The sequence below is a fragment of the Nomascus leucogenys genome, chromosome 19 (assembly GCF_006542625.1).
Source record: "Nomascus leucogenys isolate Asia chromosome 19, Asia_NLE_v1, whole genome shotgun sequence".
Classification (NCBI taxonomy): Eukaryota; Metazoa; Chordata; class Mammalia; order Primates; family Hylobatidae; genus Nomascus; species Nomascus leucogenys.
In genome coordinates this window covers 27,832,545-27,852,861 of record NC_044399.1, presented here as the reverse complement: position 1 = coordinate 27,852,861, position 20,317 = coordinate 27,832,545, and the positions used below count along the sequence as shown (strand labels likewise).

At 37.3% G+C, this 20,317-nt stretch overlaps 1 protein-coding gene across 6 annotated transcripts in view; it reads left to right on the top strand.

Annotated features, from left to right (window-relative positions):
• Positions 1–20,317, top strand: part of TANC2 (tetratricopeptide repeat, ankyrin repeat and coiled-coil containing 2) — a 484,030-nt gene that overhangs the window by 368,891 nt on the left and 94,822 nt on the right. For all 6 annotated transcript variants that reach the window (XM_030800293.1, XM_012497692.2, XM_030800292.1 and 3 more), the window contains 2 exons: positions 7,167–7,448; positions 11,670–11,803. In XM_030800293.1, the coding sequence (XP_030656153.1) occupies positions 7,167–7,448; positions 11,670–11,803 (416 nt within the window). The remainder of the gene's footprint in view (positions 1–7,166; positions 7,449–11,669; positions 11,804–20,317) is intronic.

Genomic DNA, 20,317 nt, shown 5'->3' with positions numbered 1-20,317 from the left:
TTGTGTAGGGGAGTGATATGGTCCTTTAATCATCAGACAGGCCCAGTGCCAGCACTGATCATTCCAGCCTCAGTCCGGGTAGCAATAGGAGTAGTCGATAAGAAGGACGCTTTCTTTTCTAGAAAACTACCATTATTTTGTTAATTCTTATTTTATGAGCTCCTTACTCTTCTCACCCTGCTGCCCTTTCCTATGTTAGCAAGTGCTTGTATCAATTCATGTAAGTTTCCTTCCCCCGATGTAATCTAAAAATAATTATCGGCTAACTTGTCTAAGATATTCAGACCTTCATCCTACACATATTCCTCATTTCAGTGGCCTACATAAAATAAAGGCCTTAAATAAAATAAAGAGGATTTCTGCTGCATTTTTATATTCTATAGAATTCACACACAGAGTTTCAGGGCTTGTATGAGTATAGAACTGTCACATAATCACAGAAGAATATTGGTGTGGTTCTTTGATTTTCTATAGAGATTAATTCAGTGAACAATTTTGTTTAATGCAGTTGAAAGTTAAGTTTGGGCATACTCTAATGTATCCAGAGTTTTGTTGTCGTTGTTGTTGTTATTTTTGAGATGGAGTCTCACTCTGTTGCCCAGGCTGGAATGCAGTGGCGCGATCTCGGCTCACTGCAACCTCTGCCTCCCGGGTTCACACCATTCTCCTGCCTCAGCCTCCCAAATAGCTGGGACTACAGGCGCCCACCATCATGCCCAGCTAATTTTTTGTATTTTTAGTAGAGACGGGGTTTCACCGTGTCAGCCAGGTTGGTCTCAATCTCCTGACCTCGTGATCTGCCCGCCTCGGCCTCCCAAAGTGCTGGGATTACAGGGGTGAGCCACGGTGCCCGGCCTGTATCCAGAGTTTTAATCCTTTCCTCCCAGATGTTGAGGAAATTATATCTCTAATTCATATTTAGTGGGGTAAGGCCTTTACATAACAGAAAGAAAGCAGGAAAGCTATTTCTATCCCATAGTAAATTTCTTCATATATTTTAATTTTGGTGCTCTTCAGCTCCATAATCCCTCAGACTTGAAACTGTAGAAGAATCTTTGGCTTCTTCCCCTCCCTGTCCCTCTACGTCTAGTTTTTTGACAGGTTCTACATATTTCTTCACTCTTTCCAGTTTCATTGGTGTCTCACTTGTTCAGGCCTTCATCACATTTTCTGGGACTATTACAGTGAGTAGTCTTCAGGGTATCTCCAGTCTGTCTTCCCTCTCCAGTGAGCCTACCCTAGTATTAGGTCCACTTCAATGAGTCATCACTGCCTGTCACTCAAAGGAAATATAAACCAGGTACTCAGCCTGACATTCAGACTGTCCTGGCAGAAATAGCCAATTTTATATATTTATATATTTTTTTATTTTTAAAATCATTCTATAATAGCTACAATAGTTAAAATTTTTAACTACATATACTTTGTTTTCATTTTCTAAAAATGTATATACAATAAAAGTGGGAGAGAGATAGCCCGGACATATATGCTTGTTTGTTTCAATTGATGTAGTTTAATTAGTTGTTGGATTTGACAGTAGTTATATTCACCCATGCATGACAGAATAATTTGTGATTGTGATAAAATATTTGCTTATTTTGTCTTTGGGTAAAATAACAACCAATTCATTTTGCAGCTTTTTAAAAAATAGCTAATATTCCTATTGAAAAAAAATTTTTTTTAATTATAAAGATATAATTAATCATATCATACCTTCACTATTTTTGTTTTGGAGTATTGTTACCTTCCATCTGTATATATTGTAAATTGTAATCATAATATATATTGTTTTTTATTCTATTGTTTTACTAAATTTTATTTCATAAATACTTCTGCCTTTCCATGATTCTGGAAAATATTGCTTTCTATTTTAATGTGTATGTAATTTTTGGTAGATATACCATAGTTTATTAAATCACCTTTACTAACACCATACATGCTGCAAAAAATGTGAGTGTGTGTATGTGTGTGTATGTATGTATGTGTGAGTGTGTGTGTGTTTGCACTTTTCTTATGAATCATTTCCTTAGAATAAGTTCCCAGAACAGGATTTTAAGGTCAAATTGGCATTTGCAAAATGTCAGTTCTCTAAAAGTTGGACACATTTACAGTGCTACCAGTAACTGAAGAAACTAATATTTTTTCAAAAGATGGTTTTGAATATGATTATATACCAAAAAACCCTATTTTTTTCTAATGATAGATATAGTTTGCTTTAATTTGTATTTATTTGGTTATGTCAAAGATAAACATTTTTAAATGTTTGCTTTCTAAATGTTGTGTGAATTATCTGGGTTTTTAAAATATGACATTAAAACTAAATCATGGTTTTCAAATGTGTAATATATATCTGCTAAGATGAAATAATTACCTGTCTTTGGTTTAAGAAGATATTTTATGGTTATTTCAAGAAATCCATTTAATGAAACTTAAATGGAGCATTTTCTGATTAACTGTCAGAACTGAATGAATAAAATTGAAAAGGTTTCTTATGGTAAATTTCAAACTAATTCTGGAAATTATTTTTGAAACTATGTATTTTTCAAAATCTATTGAAAAAATAAGAATAATGATGGGAGACTCACAATTAACTAATACATAATAACAACTAAATCAGCGTGACACTGATGCAGTAGTAGACTTACAGATAAGTGGAACAAACTAGGTAACTTAAAAACAAACCCAATATAAATAAGATAAAGTAAGCATTACAAATTGGTGATAATTTAAATTGTCACTGGTAAAATTTGTTAACCCTTTGGGGGAAAAAAAAGTTAGATCCCTACTCTATACCAGACTCAAAAAAGCACTAGAAAAAAAAGTTAATGTTTTTATACTCTTGGATTAAGAGGGAACTTTCAAAGAACAACACTAAAGGCAGAACCCATAAAGAAAAAGACTGACAAGTTTGGTGACATTAAACTGTTTCAACTTTTACAAATGAAAATAGAAGGAAGAGGCCAGGTTTGGTGGCTCACACAGTAATCCCAGCACTTTGGGAGGCCAAGGCGGGTGGATCACTTAAGGTCAGGGATTCAAGACCAGCCTGGCCAACATGGTGAAACCCCATCTCTACTAAAAATACAAAAATTAGCCTGGTGTCGTTGCACACGCCTGTAGTCCTAGCTACTCAGGAGGCTGAGGCAGGAGAATCACTTGAACCTGGGAGGCAGAGATTGCAGTGAGCCGAGATTGCGCCACTGCACTCCAGCCAGGGTGACAAAGCAGGATTCCATCTCAAAAGAAAAATATTATTTCTAAAATAAAAGGAAGAAAGAAAATTTATAAAGGCAAAGAACTGAAAAAATTATTTGCAAAAAGTAAATATGAAAGGCAAAAGATTAATGTCCTCAGGGTTAAAAATGTTCTCACAAATTCAGTAAGACAAACGCAGGCATTCCAATAGAAATGTGAGTAAAAGCCATGAACAGGCAATTCACAAAAGAACTCAGATAGCCAATACACATGTTTTTAAAAAATCACCTTTCACACACACAAATTACTTTTCATACTCAAAATATACATTAAACACAATGAGATGCCATTCTTAACTAGATTAACAAAGATAAAGAATAATAATACTACCCCATGATGATGAGGCTGAGAGGGATGTGGTCATTTTCACGCAACCAGTATAATCTTTCTGGAGAGCAATTTGGTAAGGTGTATCAAAAACACAACCCATTGACCCAGAAATTTCACTTCTAGCATTTTGTTTCAAGAAAAATAAGGCAGGTGTGCCAAGGTGAATATACAATGATGTGTATTGTACCACTGCTTGTAGTACTGCTTTTCGTGAGAGGAACTAGAGCATAGTAGATAAGATTCAGAGTGGTAAAAGACCTTAGGCAAATAACTTAATCTCTTTTTGCCTCTGTTTTATCTATAAAATGAAATTAGTAATAACTATCATCAGACTGTTGTGCCAGTTAGCATGCTTAGAAATAGTTTCTGGCATATAGTGAAGGCTATTTCATTATTAACTGTGATTATAACAGTGGAAAACCAAAATAATCTAAACATACAACAATAAGATATTGGTTAACATGATTTAGTTATATAATGGAAGAGTCTACACATATTAAAAATGATAATATAGATTTATGTTTTATCATGTAGAGAAATATTCACATTACATTACTAAGTGAAAAAAGTAAATGATGAAACAGTATATATAGTATGATCCCATTTTTGTTTTTAAAATAAGTATATATGGTACAGGCAAAACTCAGAATACACACTAATAGCATTTCTCTCTAGCTAATGGAAACACAGTTATTATTTTATCTACGATCCCTAAGTTTTCTATAGTGAAAATACATTGAATAAGAATATAGTAAAGGCCAAATAGAGAAAACAGTTGGGCAGTTTCTCTGAAAAGTGAACCTAAGAGTTTCCATATGAACCAGACATTTCACTCCTAGATATATAGCCAAGAGGATTGAAAACATATGTTCACATAAAAGTTGTACATGAATGTTCATAGCAGCATTAATCAGCCAAAAAGTGGAAGCAGCCCAAATGTTTATTAACTGATAAACAAAATATGGTGTATCCATACAATGGAATATTATTCAGCAATAAAGTAATGAATAATATTAAGCCAAGTAAAAGAAGTCAGAAGTAAAAGGCCACATACTCTATGATTCTATTTATATGAAATGTCCAGAATAGTCAGACCTTCACAGGCAAGGTAGATTACTGGTTGCCAGGGACTGGGAGGAATGAGGATTGGGAATGACAGCTAATGGATATAGGATTTCTTTGGGGGTGATGAAGGTGTTCGGGGATAGATAGTGGTGATGGTTGCAGAACTTAGTGAATATACTAAAAACCACTGAACTGTATATTTTAAAAGAGTGAATTTTATGGTTTGTGAATTATATCAGTAAAATAATGTTTAAGTAAAATAGAATCTATTAGCTATAAGACACTAGATTTTAAAAGGACTTTTGGCAAACTAAAGTTAATTTTTCATCAAATTCTAATAATTATAGGTATGGATTTTAAAAGTAGTTTTTTGTTCTACCAAAAAGACATATGTATGCATATGTTCATCAAAGCACTAGTGACAGTAACAAAGATATGGAATCTCCCTAGGTGCCCATCAGTGGTGGATAGGATAAAGAAAATGTGGTGCATATACACCGTGGAATACTATACAGCCATAAAAAAGAATGGAATCATGTCCTTTGCAGCATCATGGATGCAGCTAAAGGCCATTATCCTAAGTGAATTAACACAGGAAGAACAAAAAACAAATTCTACATGTCCTCTCTTATAAGTGGGAGCTAAACAATGAGTACTCATGGCTCATTGACAAAAAGGTGGTAACAACAGACACTGGGGACTGCTAGATGGGGAAGAAGAGGGGGCAAGGGTCAAAAAACTATTAGGTACTATGCTTAGTACCTGAGGGACAGAATCATTCGTACCCCAAACCTCAGCATCATGCACTATACCCAGATAACAAATCTGTACGTGTGCCCCCTTGAATCTAAAATAAAAGTTGAAATTATTAATAAATACAAGAGCAAATTTTGTTACAGAAATGTGAATCAGGGAATTATAAGTGACCCTGTAGCTTTATCTCCACAGCTTCCCCTAACGCCCCACAACCCCGCTTTAGTTAATGAAAACTTGGGGCATTTTGTTCCTGTTGTCAGAATTTGGCTTTATATTTTAAATTATTTGCACTACTTTTGGAAATTTTATCCTTTTTTAAATGCTCAGTTATTCTAGTGGCTTTCAGGCAGTTTTAAATGAGAGAGCACACATGTATGTGTGCGTGTGTCTGTGTTTTCTCAAGTAAGCCACCATCTGTGTATCCCATCTTGTGGTGTGTAAGTGGTTCAAGTATGTTCTAGAGTAACGTATGACGTATAAATTATCTCATTTTCCCCTTTGTGATTTCTCTTTCTCCTCTTTCCATCCCTTTCCCACTCCTGGCCTTTCTTGTGCTCCAAAATATTTGAAAAATGGAGTTACAGTGTAATACCTTATTTTTAATTAATTCTTTCCTTAAGCATTTTTTGAGCACCTAGTATATATCAAGGCACTGTGCTAAGGTTAAAGAAACAAAAATGAAATACCTGGTTTCAGACAGATAAAGTGATACATCTTAGAGCTGCTCTGGGAACAGTTTAGGAAGCCGTTTAACCTAGATATGGACCATCAGGCAGGACTTCCTTTTACCATCAATATAATTAGTAGATCTTCTTTTAAAGCACATCAATTCTGCATTTTTAGAAAACTGTTGACAGTATAGTTTATTCTTGGCCTTTAGCACACCCCATAATTATATAAGCACAGAAAAAAATCTTGAGAAAAACTGTGGATCTATCCCCAAGATAGATGTATAAGCCAAAAATTATTTTTTTAATTGGCATCAATATTAAGCAGTAGAGGCACAGAGACACTGAGTGAAGGCCTGCTTTCTGCTCGACTGCTTAGAATGTTTAAGATCTTTTAAACCATCAGAGCTTTTAATGGCCTTGCTTCCCCTAATAATAATACCTACTAGATTTTAAAAAATACTATCATGAACTTAAAGGAATTACTATTCTCATTGGTGTTTTTAAAGAAACAACAAGCCTCTCTATATTGCTTTCTTCAGGACTGATTTTCAACTGATATGTACTGGTATAGCCATATTGGTTGTGAAATATTGAAATATGTTCTTTACTGATTAGTAAAGAGGTGCTATGGTAAGCTGTCTAGATGCCCCGCCACAGCCTGGCCTTTCCAACAGGAACTTCACTCCTGCACCTCTCCACAATCCAACAATTAAAAGGTTATCCCGTGGCATAGCAGGAGGCTTTTAGGACCCTTCTTCTTCACTAGGCTTGCATCCGTACTGATTGCTGGTGCTTGGGCCATCCCTTCCCTGTAATAATTTTGAATATCATCCCGACTTTCGGACTGATCGAGTAAATCGCTACTGTCTTATCAATGTTTGTGTTCTGCAATTTGCAGTATAAATTAGCTCTAGCTCACCTGTGTTGCTTATCGGTATAGAATCAACATTCACAGTTGTATTATTTCTGAATAAGCTTAGGATGCCATCATATGATAACTCAAGTCCCTAAACCACGCTGCATTTTTTTCTCTGTTTCTCTCAATGTTGACAGTTTGACCTAAGTTCTGTATTCTTTTGTTCCTTTCAGTTCGCTTTGCACCTTATAGGCCTCCAGATATCTCCTTGAAGCCTCTGCTCTTTGAAGTGCCCAGCATCACTACAGAGTCAGTGTTCGTTGGCCGAGATTGGGTTTTCCATGAAATAGATGCTCAACTTCAAAGTTCAAATGCCAGCGTGAACCAAGGAGTAGTGATTGTGGGAAACATTGGATTCGGCAAAACTGCCATCATCTCCAGACTGGTGGCCCTCAGCTGCCACGGTACAAGAATGAGACAGATCGCCTCAGACAGCCCACATGCCTCCCCCAAACGTACGTATTCCTTTTTTAAAGAACTCCCTGTTTCATTGGCGCTGAAGGTTTTCTGACATATTTATATTAGGTCGTATATCCTTTTATTTTCTCATCTGCAAAACCTGACTTCCACGTGAGGACTGTTCATTCAGAGTTGAGAGAAAGATTGTCATACTCTTTACATCTAACCCACATACCCGATAGTCACCTAAGCGTGACTGAAGAAAAACCTTTCTCGTGGAATAAATTTATGACTCTTCCGTGCTGGCTGTATGGTTGGGCTGTCCTCTAGGTAATGACCGCAGCAATTGCCCGTAGAGTGATTTGCATTCATCACTGTCGGATTTTGCTCAGACTGTGCCCGGTTCTTCTTGTTATTTGCCAGCACAGTCTGTTTGCATCCTTCATTTCTTTGCTGTTGGCGTCAGTGTTGCACTGCTTGGACTTGAGCTTCGTTGTGTCCTCGAAGGGCTTCTCCTGCTTCCTTGTGAAAAGGTGCTGAGCTCTCATATGTATTCAGGCTTCTTTCATCACAAGCAGGGGGCAGCCCAATAATCACCACCAGGATCTTACTGATTTATTTTTAAAACACTCACATGGTACTTACTATGTGCCAGATGCTCTCTTAAGTTTTTTACAAATATTAATTCATCGAATCCTGTTACCAGCTCAATGAGGTTGTCTTCATTTCACAGGTAAGTAATCTGAGGCCGAGAGAGGTTAAGTAAGTTCTCCTAGGTTTTACAGCCAATAAATGGTAGAACTAAGCAGTCTGGTTTCAGAGGCCATTCTCCTATCCATTTTACTATGCTGCCTCTCCTTATTGGTGAAACTCACTTGAGTAAAGAAAATAAATAGAAATGTATCAGTGTTCTTCTTATACATACTACATGTATAGAACCAGTTTACCTGGTTTCTGTTAGTTAGAAGAGAACAAAAAAAGAAACTATTGCTCTGCTAGTCCAAATCAATAATCTAGCCCACCACAGACTTTCAGACTGCAGCCACTAGAAATGGTTTGTGTGAGATGATAGTAGTTACAGGGTCTAGCACAGTGCTGGAAACTTAACAGGAACTCACTGAAGACCCTCCAAACTTACTGACTTTCTATTAAAGCTAGTTAGCGGCCTTGTATCATTAAGGAGGCAGATGGCCTCTGATAAACTTATGGATGTCTAATATGTGGAAGAACTGGTGTCTTGGAAGAAAACTGAATCAAAATACCTCTTTACCGGGGTATGGTAAGAATTGGTATGGAAGAATTCTTTTCTTCAGAGGAATATAATGCTTAGTTTCTAAATGAAGCTCTTCTGAGGTAGATTGCCTTAGTACTGTGGGAGTCAGGAGCCCAGGGTTTGTGCCCCAACACTCAAATTGACTAGACTTTGTGAACTTGAGAATTTTACTTGAATTCTTTAGAGCTCAGTTTTCTTATTTGTAAAATGAAGAAGTGTGACTAATTGATCTTTCAGAATTGTCTCTGCTAAAATTTTGATTCTGAGAACATGTCTTCATGGTTAAAAGTAACTTTCCACACTATTCCAGTGTTTTCCTCTGAGTGTTTAAGTATTTACCACTCCAAACTGCTGTTTATCTGAGTAGTTCAAGTGGCTTGCTATTTGAGTGTGTCAGAAAGGAAACCAGAAAGCTCAAGGTCTCTGTGACTCCTCTGTATATCAGAGTTGCAGATAACAGAGTGGTGGAATCATGCATGACAGAAAATAAATCCCAAGGACAAGAAGAGTTGCTTTCACAGAAAGCAGAGGTACCTGGGGATCTCTCTGTGAGCCTGGGGGAGCAAGAGTTTATAGAAAACAGCCCATGTGCTCCCCAAAGCAGAGATTCTTTAAAGGTAGTTCACTAAGTTATTCTCTTAACATCCATTGCCTTCAGGAGAATCTCCAGAAACACCAAGACACTCCCCATTCATGAGATAAACATCCATTGTTGAGACTGTAGATTTGGCCTGACAGTTAACTTTCAGAATTTGAAAGGAGTTAAGAGAGCTAAATATGCGGTTCTATATATCAGAATTACTCAGAACCAATGTTACCTTATACAAAATAATTTTTGTTACAATTTATTGATGGCCAAACTATATTCTACTAGTGCCATCTTAACCAATAGAAGGGTCAAGAATAAGTGACTGATATAATGCAAGCTATTTTTTTGGCACAAATCTGTTACCCATATGAATTGGTGTTGAATATGTTACTGGCAGCAGCAGCAGTTTTTTCACTGATAAGAATAAGAATGATGTCCGTATATGGAGGGTTGGCTTACTTTTTTACAGAATTTAACTTACATTAAGCTTGGATGGGTCATTTGGAACCCCACTGGCTTTCTTAATCCTTGGGTGATGATACCAATTAATAGTTGTAGTGATAATAAAAAAAATGGGAAATCATTGGAGTTCCCAACTTCTTTCTCTGCATCATCTGTCATTCTTTCTTCTGCCCCTGTCTTCTTTCTGTTTGGTGTTCAGAGAATAGTAGAAATAAAAGCTGAGCACTACTGCTGTGGAAGATAGGAGCAGTTTAGCCTGCAGTACTGCCTTGCTTGGCTGTCCTTCCCCAACAGAAACTCAGCCCCCCCAGCCCGCCCCCCTCTTTGTCATTTCCCTGGAAAGGTATAGAAAAGCTGTCAAGGCAGGCACTAGCCTGTCATCCTGCTTTCCACCTACTCTCCCAAACCTGACACCCCCTCCAGTCTCCACCACCACCACCACCACCATTATCCACACCCCCAACACACACACACACAAAGAACAAAAATATTTTGTGAAAACAGACCTGTTGTATAATTCAGGATTATTACATTAACTACAGGTATTCTCAGTATAGTAGTTGGGGAAGCTCTAATACAAGACTGTATGTTTCTATCACTAAAAGTCTCAATGTAGTTATTACTTGGATTTGACATTTGCCAACAGCTGCCAAGCCCCCAAACAGCTGTTAAGTAAATAAATCCTACCGTTCCTACTCTGTTCATTTCAGAAGTCTCTTTGCCAGTGTGCTATGCACATTGACTACTGCCTACCTATTAACTTTTATTTCTACTATTGTCTGAATACCAAACAGAAAGTAAGGTGTTTAGACAAAAAGAATGGCATTTCCAAAAGGAAATAGCTAGAAAGACAGAGGGCATTTGGACACTAGTTACCCACAAAATCAAATACCAGATAAAGGGGAATAGAGTAGGGGAAGGAAGTGAACAGCAGAAATAATACAGTAACATACAATCACCGAACTTCACCTCAACCCAAATGTCACACATTCCTTGAGGCTTTTTTCACTGCCATCCTCCATGCCCACCCCCCTGCAGTTATCCAGAACTGTATCCAGTGACCAAGAAATTTACTGCACCAGTTAAATGAAAAAAGTCCAAATTCACTCCTACTGGTAGGGAGTTAAATGAGGACTACTTTTTCCTATTCTTCCTTCTTTTCAATCACTATTGGCCATCAAATAACAACTTCTAATATTTACTTTGGTATCTACTTTTAAAGTATGATCTTCTTCATAAATATAGTCTATAATTTCTACTAGTAAAAATAAATTTTCTAAATAACAAGAACAAATTGAATTTTTTTTTAAATCTTAAAACAGATTTATTGAGCTGTAACTCACATACTATGTAATTCACCCATTTAAAGCATTCAACTCAGTATTTTTAGTATAATTCACAGGGTTGTACAGCGATCACCATAATCTAACTTTAGGCCATTTTCATCCCCTTAAAAGAAGCTCATGCCTGTTAGCAGTCAATCCCCATTCTCCTCTTAACCCTCTATTTCCAGCCCCAGGTAACCACTAATTTACTTTCTGTCTCTACAGATTTTTCTATTCTGGGCATTTCATATAAATAGAATCATACAATATATGGTCCTTTTTTTTTTACTGACCTCTTTGATTTAGCATAACATTTTCAAGGGTTATCCCCGTTCTAGCATGTGTCGGTATCTCATTTCTTTTTATTGTTAGTAGTCTATTGAATGGATATTTTGTATTTCATCTGCTCATCAGTTGGTGGGCATTTAGGTTGTTTCCACTTTTGGCTATTATGAATCATTCTTCTATGAATATTTGTGTACGAGTTTTTGGGCGGACATGTTTTTATTTCTCTTAAGTATATACTGAGGAGCAGAATTGTTAGATCATAGAACAAATGGAATTTAGCCATTTTTCTTTAAAGTGTTAATGATTATCTGATGCAAACATCGAAATCTTTTTAATCCAGATGTGGATGCCAACAGAGAGCTGCCACTCACACAGCCACCTTCAGCCCACTCATCTATCACCAGTGGAAGCTGCCCAGGAACTCCGGAAATGCGCAGGCGGCAGGAGGAGGCTATGCGAAGACTAGCCTCACAGGTACAATATGATTCCCACGTTGGGGATATGGTAGTTCCATTTTAATATCAAGGAAGCAAAGATAGGGAGACCTTTGGCAAAGTGAACAAAAATACATAAAGCTATACCATGAGAACGTGGAGGAAAGTTTCTCTTTCTTTGCTATTCCTAGAAAAAATATTTTATTGTGATGGGATCAGAACCTTAGAGTTGGAAAGACCCTTAGAATAAAAGTCTTCTAGGCTGGGCGCGGTGGCTCACGCTTATAATCCCAGCACTTTGGGAGGCCGAGGCGGGCGGATCACGAGGTCAGGAAATCGAGACCACGATGAAACCCCGTCTCTACTAAAAATACAAAAAAAAAAAAATTAGCCGGACGTGGTGGCGGGCGCCTGTAGTCCCAGCTACTCGGAGAGGCTGAGGCAGGAGAATGGCGTGAACCCGGGAGGCGGAGCCTGCAGTGAGCCGAGATTGCGCCACTGCACTCCAGCCTGGGCGACAGAGTGAGACTCCGTCTCAAAAAAAGAAAAAAAAAAAGAAAAAAAGTCTTCTAGTGAATAAATGAAGTTGAGACCGAAGTGGGTTAGTTGGTTGGTTTGTTTTGAGACGGAGTTTCGCTCGGTTTCCCGGGCTAGAGTGCTGTGGGTGCAATCTCGGCTCACTGCAGCCTCTGCTTCCCAGGTTCAAGTGATTCTCATTCCTCAGCTTCCTGAGTAGCTATAGCTGGGACTACAGGTGCGTGCCACCACACCAGACTAATTTTTGTATTTTTAGTAGAAACGGGGTTTTGCCATGTTGGCCAGGCTTCTCTCAAACCTCTTATCTCAGGTGATCCACCTGCCTCAACCTCCCAGAGTGCTGGGATTACAGGCGTGAGCTACTGCACCCAACCAGAAGTGGTATGTTTTACCCAACATCAGGGTATAAGTAATCAACAGTTTTAAATTTTCATTCCTAGCTTAAAACTCTTCGTGCTATACTACACTGTCCATAATATTTTTTGTACATTTGGGTTTGAAATTTCTATTTTTTTCAAAATAACATAAACACATAGAAAATCAAATAATGCTCAAAACCAGCAGTGTTCTTCTCTACCCCACCCATCTTCTCTCCACAGGCAGCCACTTTTACCTCTTAAGGAAGTTTCTGTGATTTTCACCTCCATGTTTCTAAATACTATTTGTATACTGCTAAAATTTTTATTAGTTTACAAATTATCTATTGCTTCTTATTATGGATGATGGGAATTATAGCTCTTTCACCTTCCTTCTTCCTACCACCATCCCAATACAATTATTGCATGATTTTTGGCTGAATCCGTATTATATATAGTATTTTCAGTATTAATACTGTGCTAATACATCACTCTGGAGCCAAGGATAACATTTCCTTCTTGAACGATTTTGTTTTTCCTAGGGGTTTATGAAATGCCTCATATTAAAATATGCTTATTTTTCTTCAAATCTTTGGCTAAGTCATTTCATAACCCTTAATGTAGTTTTGTAAAATGTTTGTCAGTACAGTTTTCCACGCTTACGAGTTACATTTTTTACCCTGGAGGCCTCTGTCCTAGAGCCCTCCATGGAGCTCAGTCTGGACCTAGGACGCTCTGAAGGCTTACCACCTTGTTCTCCTGGGAGTTCCTGTCACTTCTTTTTTTTGTTTCATCTCATGTCATATTCTTTCTCGATTTTATTCTTCATTTTGGTGGAGCATATCCTCCAGTAGCTTCCTAACAAACAATGCATAGGACATAAATTTTTTGAGACTTACTATTTCTAAAAGTATCATTATTCTATGCTTATACTTGCTTATTTGTTTGACACAGTATATCATTCTAGGGTAAAAATTATTTTTTCTAAATTTTGAAGGCATTGCTCCATTGTCCAATATTGCTATTAAATACTCTGATACTATTCTTATTCCTAATCCTTTATATATACCTTGTTTTCTCTCCAAATGCTTTTAGAATCTTCTTCTTATCACCACTGTTCTTGAGTCTTTTTCATTTATTCTGTTGGTACCTAGCAAGCCCTGGAGATATTCTTTAATTCTGAGTAATGCTTTTGTATTATGTATGATGATTTCCTCACCACCATTTCCTCTATTTTCTCCTTCTACAACTCATATTAATAAAAAATCAGATTTCTGGCTGGGCACAGTGGCTCATGCCTATAATCCCAGCACTTTGGGAAGCCAAGGTGGGTGGATCATCTGAGGTCAGGAGTTTGAGACCAGCCTGACCAACATGGCAAAGCCCCATCTCCAAAAAAATACAAAAATTAGCCAGGTGTGGTAGCATGTGCCTGTAGTCCCAGCTACTCAGGAAGCTGAGGCAGGAGAATCCCTTGAACCCAGGAGGCAGAGGTTGCAGCTAGCCGAGATTGCGCTGCTGCACTTCAGCCTGGGCAACAGAGCGAGACTCCATCTCAAAAAAAAAAAAAAAAATTAGATTTCCTATACTGATATGATACTCTCGTTGTCTTAACTTTTCTGTTTTCTATACTTTTGTTTTTTGGTTTTTTAATCCACCTTTGAGAGATTTCTTCAACATTACTTTCCAATCCTTTTATAAAAATTTTATTTTTGCTCTCATAGTTTTAATTTGTAATAGTTCTTTCTTTTTCTCCAGCTGTCTCCTTCTTTTTATAGCATCCTGTTCTCGTTTTATGGATGCAATGTATTCTTTACTTAGGCATTCAAAAACTGATTAGAAGGTTGTTTATGTAGAGAGCTTGACCATAGAACATTAAGATAGTCCGCCCTTTTTTTGAAATGCCCAAAAGTCAGTATTCCTAAGTTTTTTTCCTGGGCTATTCAGATTCTCTAGCAAAGAATCCTCCAATCTTCTGACTGGAGAGTATATGTCTTGGGTGCCAGCATTTTGGAGCTGGGCAGGAAAAGAGGGCTGGAGTTTCACTGTTCACTGTCAGACATTTACTTAAGCCGCTTGTTTTCAGTCCTGCACCTGATTTCTACCTTGCTCAATGTGTGGTGTCCCTAAGTCTAGATTTTCTCTTGTTTAATTTCTCTAGTTCTCTTTCTTGTGTGGGTGTTGGGGAAGGTAGTCACCTGGTGGGGCAGGGCAGGGGTGGGAATCTGGGGATCTAACTTCTTATATAAACTTCAAATAAATTCTGTGTTTTCAGGTCCCTTCTTCACCCTTCTCTTCCACAGTACCTGGTGTTTCTAATTCCTATGCTTTGCAGAAGTTTTACAGATGGTCTATAATATTGTAAGGTTCAAATTCTTCATAGAAATACACTCCAGCTCCAAGACAGAAACAGCATGTTTTCCTAGATACATTATTAATTATCCCCACTCAATAGTACACCCTCATCTATAAATGGACTTCTGCAAAATCTGAGATTTCCCTCAATTCATTGCTAAGTCATTGTAGGTTTAAAAGACATCTCTGTTTTTTACTAAATATCTCCCGTGTAAATGGTCTCTATCCTTTTCTTTAGAACAGTTAGAATCCCTGTAATCCCAGCACTTTGGGAGGCCAAGGTGGGCGGACCATGAGGTCAGGAGCTCGAGACCATCCTGGCTAACATGGTGAAACCCCGTCTCTACTAAAAATACAAAAAATTAGCCGGGCGTGGTGGCGGGTGCCTGTAGTCCCAGCTACTCGGGAGGCTGAGGCAGGAGAATGGTGTGAACCTGGGAGGCGGAGCTTGCAGTGAGAAGAGATCACACCACTGCACTCCAGCCTGGGCAACAGAGCGAGACTACATCTCAAAAAAAAAAAAAAAGAACAGACTAAATATCTATCTTAGAAATACACAGATGTTAAAGTGTTTCCAGCACTTCAGTTATTTAGTCATTCAATTATTCACTTTAGATATACATTTGGAGGACCTATAATCCAGGACTGAAGATAAATCAGCGAACAAAACAAACAACAATTCCTACTGTTACATAGTCCACATTCTCGCGAGAGAAAGACAATAAACAAATACATATATAGTATGTCAGAAGATGATAAGTGCTAAGATCACAGAGAATTAATTCTCCTCACTTTGTTACATCTTATTCTTTCTCTCATCAAGAGAAGTCCCAAGATGTTCACGTTCAATATTTGAAAAACGTTACATGTCATAAGTAGGAAATTAGTGACTACTGTTTATACTTATTTGAGGCATGATTACATGTTAAATTTCATGATTGTGTCTTCCTTAGGCAAAATATAAATTAATCTAGTTGCACCTAGACATGGAATACTGTTCAGCTTATAACATTGTATCAGAAGTAGCCACTTAGCTTAAAACCGAATGTTATCCCAATTATTGTGCTACGTGTTACAGTTCAGCTACACAAAAGTGTTCTGTAGACACATAGAGCAGAAGCCTGCAATCTTGCTTCTCACCTGTAACAAACCAGTAAGCAGAAATTATCTTTTAAATAGGATTTTCAAATTAGTTAATGTTTTGATGAAGTAGACTAACATGAAAATTTAAAGTCGTCTTGAAAAATCTCTCAATTTGACACATTATTGGTGTCAATTTTTTGTATGTCATTAATTTCATTGGTATTTCATAACATTCTTGCTCTTTCTTGTGCGTCTGGTTAACTGAGAACACTGGAGAGTTTTTGTCACAACTTCGTAACTATTTCATTTATTGAAGAAATACTTTCCATTTGAAGCAAAGATTTTGATAGGTTGGCATCTCTTGAGCATGTCTCCACTTAACATTACATATTTCTTCTAAAGCGTGATCACGGTAGAGGGGCAGGGAGATCTCATTCAGGGCCTTTCCTGGATATGTGAATTTAACTCCAACAGAGATTTCTGTAGGTTTTGAATCTGTTGCGCCCCTGTGGTAATACACACAAAATTCATGAGACAAGGAGAAGTTGGCCTCCCTTTATGGAAGGCTTAATGTGTGTTATGGCTTAGTGCTAGTTACATTATATTTGCTATATCATTTCTTCATTTTTACCTTAACCCTATGAGGTACATCATTATCTCATTTTACAGATGAAGAAACAGTGACTTCAGTGATAATTTTTTTCAAAGTCATACTGTTAATAAATGGCAAAGTGAGGATTCAGAGTCAGTATCCTCCCCTATAATGTGAATACTATGGTTATCCCCATTTTACAAATGAGGAAACAGAGGCTCTGAGGTTAAATAACTTGCTTGAGACCATAAGCTAGTACATGACTGAGTCAAGATTTAAACTGAGGCAAAGTCTACTCTTAACCACTGCACGATGCTGCCTCTCTAGTGTGGCAGGAAGGATTTTAGTGTAGTGTTATTTTGGAAAATCCATCCATCATTTAATGTGGCTTCACAGCAAGAAAATTATAATGAAGATGTACTTTCAGTCATTTTGCTGACCTAAAATTCTTCTTCAAGCAAGATTTTTATGCAACTAGAATCTCCCCACACATTAAGCAAGTTGTCACTGACTTAGTCCTTAGATTAAGAAGCTAATATATCTGAAATGAGTTCATTAGAGAAAACAGCTAATTTTAAGAAGTGTCACAGAGATACAAAAAGCAAAGGTTTTTTTTCCTAAGGAAATCTATGTAAGAAAAAAATTAAATGTCATCCTTGCCAAGAGACAAGTTCTGTACTATACCAGGGGGTGTCAAATGATCATGGTTCCTGAAATTCTTGCGGTCACTATTAAAGCTGTCAGCCAAAGAAGTAGTCATTTCAGTAAATCCTTTAATGTTGAGCATTTTGAACATAATATGGAAATGTAAGCCAGAAACATGCACACACACACACACACACACACATACACAGAAAATGAAAAACAATAATGAAGAATAAGATTTTATTTGTGTTGTAGTGATTATTTTTAAAAATATTTTCATTTAATAGAAATGAGATCCAAACTAAACAACACATACCCCATAGATGATGTTTTATAAAATTTGTCTAGGGCTTTTCTCCTCTAAAAATTAACACTGAAGTTTTACTGTCAGACCCAGATTTCATCTACATTTGAAATACTGAATATGGGAAAACAGCCTTGTTGTTTATTGTTAATTTCTGTGTTGTTTTTATTTTCTACCTCTTCCACTAGAATGGGTCAATGTTTAAATGTTCACCACCGTATCCCCAGCTCCTACACAATGCATGGCACATAAATACCTGAATGAAGAAATTCTAGTCAATTCTCTGTACTGAGTAATCTTTCTAAAACATTTGTTTTTTGCTACTTAAAGCCATCAAATAGCTCCTCCTTGCCCTTGAATGAAATCCAAACTCCCTTCTTAAAATATCATAAAAATTGGAATGAAAGGACCTCTGCTTTTCCCAGGACCAGTTATTTTAGACTACATAATTCCTTGTGTGGGGTAGGGAGTGGGGGGCGGGCAGGGGCAAGGCGGATGTTGTCCTGTCTACTATAGGATATTTAGAAGAAGTGACCTTGACCTCTGTGCTACCAGTAGCACTCCCTCAGCCTCTAATTAAGACAACCAGAAATGTCTCCAGAAATTGCCAAATGTTTCCTGGGGAGCAAAACCACTGCCAGTGGAAAACCCTTGCCATGCCCTATCTTCCACCATTCCCCACTCACTTATATGCTAGCCACAGTAAGACTGATTTCAGTTCCTTGAAAGTAAAAAGCTATGTCTTGCCTTAGGGCCTTTGCATACATTTTTCCCCTGTCTGGAAAACTGCTACACCTTGGTTCACCCCTTGTCCTTCATGTCTCAGCTTAAATATTGCTTCTTCTAAAAAAGCTTTCTCTGGCTCTCCTAAATTACCTTAAGGTACCCCAGCTGTGTGTTGCCCTAGCACCCTATATTTCCTCTCTTCTAGTACTTATCACACTATTATTATTACTTATTTAATTGCCTCTGTTTCCTGCTAAACTGTGGAGGGCAGACAGGGGTCATAGCTATATTACTCATTATTATAGCTTCAAAACCTAGCATAGTGCCTGATATACAATGGAAGTTCAATTCATATTTGTGAATGAATGAAAATGTTAGTATTTTCCATTAGGAAATCTTGGAGTATTCACCTGGGTACTTATACATGATAGTGGTTCCCAACCAATTTATAAGGTCAATTCAGAATCAGATTCATGTGTTCCAGGAATGAATCTTGTTCGAGAATCTGGAATTCCACCAATCCTCTGAGACAGAGTTTCATAAACTGTAGATTGAATGTACTTAGACTGTTTATGTTGTGCCAGATCAGCATCTCTAGGAATTCCAGATGAACTAAATAAATTAGCCGCTTTTCTTTAAAATTTGTATTTGGTATCGGCCCTAACCTCCTTTGGCTCTAGTAATCAGTAATGTATAATTGAATAGTAGCAATCTACAGGATACAGCTATTTAGATCTAGAATTATCTAGATCTAACAAAGATAAACATTATCCTGATCTCAGCTACAGCTAATTAAACAACAGGGCTCTGACTACCAGCCATTGAGGCATACTGTAAAGCCTAAATCAAAACGGTGTGTTTGTAGTATGTGAATAGACAATAGACAAGTGGAATAGAATAAAAAGTTCAGAATTAGACCCAAGGACATGTGGACACTTGGTGTATGATGAAGGTGGTATTTCAGATCATTGGGATAAAGGTGGACTTTTTCATTAAATGGGCTGAGACAACTAAATAACCATATAGAAAACTCATATCTTACACCATGCACAAGAATAAGCAATTGGATTAAGGATCTAAATATTTAAAAATGAAACCATGCAACTAATGGAAGAAAACTTAGTAACTTTCTCTTTAACCTTGGTGAAGAGAAAGGCTTTCTAGGATCTAAAGCTAGAGGAATAGAAGAAAAGATTGACAAATTTGGCCATGTGAAAAAATTTTACCAACCTGGGCAACATAGTGAGACTCTGTTTCTACGAAGAAAAAAAAAATTAGCTGAGTGTAATGGCACGTGTTTATAGTCCCAGCTACTCGGGATGCTGAGGTGGGAGGATTGCTTGAGCCCAAGAGGTTTGGGCTGCAGTGAGCCACAGTCATGCCACTGCACTCCAGCCTGGGTGATAGAGTGAGACTCTCAAAAAAAAAAAAAAAACTTTTAATGTTGCTTGACCAAAAAATACCAGAAACAAAGTCAAAAGACAACTGATAAACTGAGAGAAAATATTGACAAAAGAGCTCAAAAGTACAGGCAACAAAAGGAAAAATAGACAAATGGAATGACATCTAAACTAAAAACCTTTTGCACAACAAAGGAAACAATTAACAAAGTGAGGAGACAATTCACAGAAGGGGAGAAAATCTTTGCAAACCATACATCTGATAAGGAGTTAATATCTAAAATATAAAAGGAACGATTCAACGGCAAAAAACAACCTGATTAAAAAATGGGCAAAGGACCTGAACAGACATTTCTCAAGGCATGCATGTGGCGAACAGGTACATGAAAAAATGCTCAGCATAACTAATCATTAAGGAAATGCAAATTAAAACCACGATGAGATATCATCTCACACCAATTAGAATGGCTTTTACCAAAAAGATGAAAGATAAGTGTTGGCAAGGATGTGGAGAAAAGGGCACTCTTTACGTTGTTGGTGGGAATGTAAATTAGTA